Source organism: Dioscorea cayenensis, chromosome 9 (assembly GCF_009730915.1).
Source record: "Dioscorea cayenensis subsp. rotundata cultivar TDr96_F1 chromosome 9, TDr96_F1_v2_PseudoChromosome.rev07_lg8_w22 25.fasta, whole genome shotgun sequence".
NCBI lineage: Eukaryota > Viridiplantae > Streptophyta > Magnoliopsida > Dioscoreales > Dioscoreaceae > Dioscorea > Dioscorea cayenensis.
In genome coordinates, this window is record NC_052479.1 from 4,665,203 (window position 1) to 4,671,914 (window position 6,712).

Below are 6,712 nucleotides of genomic sequence, written 5' to 3' on the forward strand. Positions count from 1 at the left end.
TTTTGGTCTTCCCTGATTAACCTTTTGACTCCTTCTACTCGATTCTTCTTATCATCTTCTTCATTCCTTCTTCAACCGGAGAGGCTGCTCCCTGGTGTCACCGGAGACAGGATCCTCAACAGCAACAATCACATATATAGTCCGTATCCACAACCAAGAATCGATCATTCGGCCATGCTCCCTCAACTCGTCGTACAAGCATTAGGTTACAAATTAAATCCACTCTCATATTAGTAACTTTTTGGCACCATTTTCTCAGGTGTGTTTATAACCTGGGTAATGGAAATTTTGCAAACCGAAACTTACATAGTAGGTGAATGCCGCTTGATCAAAGCTCTTTGGCCATGCTAAACACTTGCACTAGTTATGCCTTAGTTACATAATTGAGCTCTTGAAATTTCTTAAAATCATACCCCTCTCACGCTTCATTGATAAGAAACAATGGAATGAAAATACAACTTTGGCAGAAAGGTAGGGCTCAAACAAAGTCCACAGGAAATCTATCGCTTTCTGTGTCTATTGGAGTGGAGTAGAGCTTCCTTTGAGAGATTCCTTTTTTATATGCTGTTCTCTACATTCTTGACTGCAGAATGCGCTGTCCCCTCTGGAAGTTTACACACATTAACAATTATACACTTACATAAATACATATGCAACCACATGAATTTTTTTTTTTGGAAGTAGATCTTGTAGAACTCAAAAAAGGACATAATTCTTCTTACAGCCTTATTTATGACTTGGTTAATTGTAGGTTTATGTGTCAATTATAACGGTTTTATAAGTGTCTTTAATTAACTTTAATATAAATTATAATTGTGAGCTTGAATCTTAATTAATTGTAATTATAAATAATTGTTAGCTTCGGGGTTTATTTTAAGTATTATATATATATATATATATCATAGTTAGATTCGACAACAGAGAATATTTTCTAATAGCATCGCAAACTTAGCAAGTATTTTGTATATAATTATTTATTTATTTATTTACTATATTTGATATATAGGAAAAGATTCAGAGGACATATCAAATAAGTATCTCATCATTTATTTCATTTTACTTATTTCATTCGTGTTTAAATTTCCAACAAACTAGTAATATTATCCTGACATTAACTTTCACTATCTTTCTTAATTAAGCACAAATTCAGAAGGCCAAGAATTGAGAATGCTCAAAAATTAATTCAATTGACCAAAGACACGAGAGTTTAGAAATAAGTGCTATAAGTAATTTACCTGTAAATATAAATATCTCTTCCAGATCCAAGAAGCCGTCTACACATGCCACAGGAGTGCAAGAAACCAAGTGCCTTGTCTCCACTAACCTCTGCCTTTTGGCAAGCTTCATGCAGTGACTGCAACCCTAATGGAGCTGTGGAGATACCGATGGAGATCCTGCATGTTTTACAATCTTCAATCTCATGAGATGGTTTCACCGGAGACATCTCTTTTATGCTCTTAGTTCTTGTCATTGTAGGTGCCCGTGACCGTGGCCGTTTTCTAAACGAGGTTTCCGACATCTTTGAATTTACTAAAACAAAGAAATGAAGGCCTAGAGCTATTTGTTGTCTTTAGCTTTATTTATATATACATATTATATATCATGGAGGACGAGAGAATGAATATATTAGAAGGAAAAGGAGGCTTAGGGGTTATAAAGCCAGAAAAGGAAGGCGCTAGTTATCAAAAAGAATAGTTTATATTGGGCCCTCAAAAAATATTTTTTTATTCAGATCATTTATCACTGTGACTAGTATCATTTAACAGTTAAAAGAGAGGATAAGATGTTCATTTATTTTTACGAGGCATCTAATGTGGATGCCACATATGACATTAGCGATTGCTTGTTTGAAGGGCGATTAGATCAATATGATTGTGAATATCATCATTATGAAGTTAATGAAAAAGGATTTGTCTCATAATTATTGGGCAGATTTAATTTTCAAGGGACCCTTGGGAAAAGGAAATTTCAGATGCAATTAAGATAGCCATTATAACATTGGTTCCAACTTTGAGCAAATTTAAGTAATGAAATTCCAAATCTAGACTTTGTCTATCATAAAACTTTATAATAAGAGAATAGTAATGTTCTCTAATAGTTTGTATTTGTTAATGACATATAAGCCTTAAATAACAATATCATTTGTAAGAAAATAAATCTATTAAAAGAACTTCTCAAATAGTTAGTTATTTTTTAATCAATCTCTCTGATTTTTTTTTTAACGAATAGGTGACAACCACTCGTCATTTAATAAATTGACAAAAAAGCAAATAAATATAGAGATAGATCAGTTACGGTGATTTATGAATCTTTTAGAAAAATCCCCCTATTATGTAATTTTGGAGTGATAAAATCACTATTTCTTTTACAAGCAATCCACACCAAGTTCATGAATTGTATTGATAAATAGTATTGTACCTCGGAATAAATAATTAATGAACAGTACTTGTCAGGAGAAGGTTTCAAATCATTATTTTCCTCCTCTAATATTTTTGTGTCATATCATTGGCCTATCCAATGATTGATTACACATGTGATTTTGAGGAAAAAATAATAATACTAATGTTAAGATCAAAATAAAATAAACAAAAATAGTTTAGACATTTTATATTTTGGTGGGAATCTAACTGTATTATGACGGAGAAAGAAGCTGGTATGTGAAAACAAAAAAAAAGGGTCCAAGGTGTCAATGATAAGAGAGAAAGAAAAATAAACAAAGAGTCACTTTCTCTGTCTCCAGATCATGTATTTTGCTTGCGACTGTTTGATTTGATGTTCTAACAAACATCAACATTTCACACATTGTCACAATGAAAAAATACATATATTTCTTTTTAGTTTTTGTCGAGAAAAAGAAAATTGGTGCATTTCGCTGTCAAGAGTTGTGAACAACAAAAACATACAATTTATTGGTTTGTGCGAGAAGGAGAGATGTCTTTATTTGCTCTAACTTTTTTTTTTTTTAAAGAAATTTAAAAGAGGATTAGATGAGATAGAATCTATTATGATGTCTTTTTCTGATGGAGCTGACTCACAAGTATATGATTCAAGTAGCAATGTGGTTGAAATGTGTTTTTCTTTCATAATGATGGGGTGAGTTATTAATTTCTACACTTTTCTTTTACATTATTTACATATACAGTCTATTTTTAAGTTGCCCAGTTGGGTGGCAAAAGCTATAGACTATATCCATAAGGCCTTCCTTTAATTCGGGCCAAAAATTAACAAGGCCGGTCATCGACTAGTCAGTTGGACGAAGCACCTATGCAAGCTGAGAGACTCAGGTGGGGTTGGGCATCTCGAACATCTTAGACTTTGACATTGCTCTCATGAGAAAATGATAGTGGAAAATTGCCAATACGGTTATTTGGATTGATTTCTACATCATCCAACAATTATTATCGTAATGGTTTCACTAAGAATCTATTCCATTAACGCCCTTCTATAATCTCCTTTTTTTTTTTGAGCGCCATCCCTAGCTTCGGCCTCCCGATGTGTAGGTTGATGTGCACTTATGAACTTGTGGTTTCATGGTTTTGGGTACTCCTAGACATCAGTTGGTATACTTAAAGTCCTTATTTCCTATGTACTTCAGTCCCTTCTATGGTTGACCTTTTTTTGTAGACACTAGTGCAAGATTGTTAATGTACCTCTCAGGAGCGCTCAACTTAAAATATGCGGGTCTAACTCCTTCCAAGAACTTTACAGTTAAGCCTTTCTACAGATTCCTCAACAATGGCGGGAGGAGATGCCACACAAATCAGCTCATTTGGAAATACCATCGTCTTATAAAATTAACATGTTTATGTGATTGGTCTAAAATAATAAACTCCTAATGCCAAATAGATAACTTTAGCGTTAGCAATAAGCTTCTCACTCCTAATGTATACTATTTTATATAATGTTTAAATTAATGGATCACTTATTCTTCGCTTGCTCAATCATTGCATTAGTTTCAAATTTCCTAGGACTCTATTCAAAACCAAGATCTATTAATGATCTTTAGGGTCTGACACACCCCTATGTGACTGCAAAGTGCACATGTTGTCTAATAATAAAATGTAACGAACGGGTCAAGTAGTCGAAATCCACAGGGAAACAAGAGTACTAGTAGTAATTGTAAACCTCATTATCTAGCGTAAATAATAAAGTGAAATGATCAATTACACGTACAAGTAAGTAAACAAGAGAAGGTAAACAAGTAAATAAAGAAATAAAGAGTAACTAATCAAGATAAATGGGGTATCCGGACAATGTTAACCATAGAATCTTATGATAAGTGCTAAACTTATATTATGCTTCCCAAGTGAGTATGGTTATGTCTAGCGAAATCGAAAGACACATCGGTCCCTAGACCTAGGGCTACCGATGATTGGTCCCCTACAAGATCCATGTGGAGAGTTCTCTCTACGCCTCATGTTGCATATACATGCTTGGAGTTCTAGAGATCCCAGTGATAAACCTGATTCCTAAGAATAGATCAAACCCTATCTCTTGATGAAATATCCCAAATCCTAAATGAGATTCAGGAGAAGAGATTCTCTTGGCGCCTTACACCACATATGATTGCAAAAGAGTTTAATAGAATATGAAAGGTAGGAAAAAAATCACATCAAAAAGGGAAAGTGACGCTCCACTTCCTCATGGTACACGCCCTCACTCTCTTCAATCTCAGTGAATCTAATCCCTAGCAGTGATCTCTCTCATCACTAGAGTGATTAAAACATATAATCAAGCTAGAAACCTAATAAGGATTGCATGGAAATGAAAACACAAGATTGGAACTCAACATAAAAACTCAATTAAAATGAAGCACAATATAAGTCACTACAAAATTAGATTCAAGGTTCACATGCCCAAGTACCCAATAGGGGTTTAGCTGTCATGCCCTGACTCACAGGCCATGGGACGCGACAACTACTTCTATGAACCCCGAGTAGGATACCCACATCACTCAACCCTCGAGTTGCTGCAAGGCTAACAAAATCTCTAGAATAACAACACCACACAGAGTATACAAAACAAATAACTCAAAGGTATGCAAGGGAGTATCAACAAAAAAACTTGATAAAAAGATTTCAAGAGGTACTAGGGCAAAAAGTACAATGAAAAGTTTCCAAAGAACTAATAAGCAAACAAACCATGGATAAAGAGTTTGGACACACTAGTGGATCCACAATATTGTACAACATGTCCATACTAAAAAACTAAACATACATGATACAGGAAATGAGGTAAGATAGAAGGAAGGTGAATGCCAAGTATTTCATCCCACCACAACACTAAGGGTCACTAAAACCTCTGCATAAAAGAGAGAGGATGAGTAACCTAAGTCACTCAACGAGTGGGTTAGCACAATTCTAATAGAATACACCAAAATAATTAATAAAATTTACAAAGGTAGGCTTTAGCCATACTACAAAAAGTTTAGAATATAATAGCGTATAATAGGATACACATGTCTAACAAAACCATTGATGACATAAAAGAATACTTTTTGTTCAAATAAGGGTTTCAATATTCATTACTCAAGAATAGTAAAATATGAGTTTCAAACCATAAAATATGATGCTTATCATCAAATCAATTTAGTTTCCTAATAATTTATATGAGATCACATCTCAAGGTTAATTTGTGCAAAATGCAAATTCTTTAAAATACTAAATTTTGCATCACAAGTAACAAGTAATTGTCTAGAAATCTCTCTAAACTTTTGTCGTTGCCACGACTAAGTTCAAAGCCGTCAAATTGCTCATGCCCTTAACGTTGACCCATCTGTTAACCGTGTGGTGACTTCGGTTTTCCGTTAACCATCCAGTTCATGGTTCTACACCCCTCTTGAACTTGATCAAGATATTAGCCGATCTTTCATGCCACCTCAAAAGCCTGGCCATGAAGGCCGCCTACAGTAGTAGGATATCACCAAATGAATATTGCAATACATGCATACCTCATAGAAAGAGTCCATAGCCAGGACACCACTCAAATATCAAGAATAAATGCCATTTCAACATGAAGAAATGCTAGAAGCACGATTGCATAACCAAAGCGCTCATAATTCACTTCAACTTAAAATGCAAATATAATCGTAAACACAATCATCCAATCATTAAAAGTTTCATATATAATTAGATAGCATGGAATCCATTTTCCAAACCTATCAAACCATCAATGCAAAATGATAAAGCCATAGAAAACTCTCAAGTAAAGCAATGGAGAATTTCAAGTAATATTCTATAGAATCATGCAAATCTCAAATCCCACTCACAACTTAGGCAAATAAAACCCTAAACAAGCTAGTCCTCCTCTGGCTCCATGCCTCATGACTAGCACTCACCTCCTAATCAAAGCATCCACACAAACAACAAACAAGAATTAAAGCAAGAAGCCAAGAAAGAACCCTAGGTTAATAATGCTAAGAAACCCTAACTCGATCTAGAATGGCTCAAGACTGATTTCTAGGGTCCCAAAGAACTCCTAAGGGCTTTGAGCTTCATCTAAAACAAGGAATTCAAAGAAACACACAAGTTCTACCGGTGCTACAGTGACCTAGCTACTGTATTCAGGAACCCTAGCAAGCAATGGTTCATGAATACAACAAATCAAGGAAGCAAGGCTAGAGAAAATTCACTCAACTCAAGTTCTCAAAGCAATAACCAACAACAAGAACATGAATCAAGGCACTATCCAAGTCTAAATCTTCCATTCTCCA

At 34.6% G+C, this 6,712-nt stretch overlaps 1 protein-coding gene across 1 annotated transcript; it reads right to left on the bottom strand.

The window, feature by feature from the left end:
- Positions 1-230: 230 nt before the first annotated feature.
- On the bottom strand, positions 231-1,635 carry LOC120269179 (FCS-Like Zinc finger 7-like). The gene is made up of 2 exons (XM_039276509.1): positions 1,236-1,635; positions 231-604 (listed from the first exon to the last, which is right to left on the bottom strand). The coding sequence occupies exons 1-2, from the start codon at positions 1,517-1,519 to the stop codon at positions 517-519; spliced, it is 372 nt and encodes a 123-aa protein (XP_039132443.1). The 5' UTR covers positions 1,520-1,635; the 3' UTR covers positions 231-516.
- Positions 1,636-6,712: the final 5,077 nt, after the last annotated feature.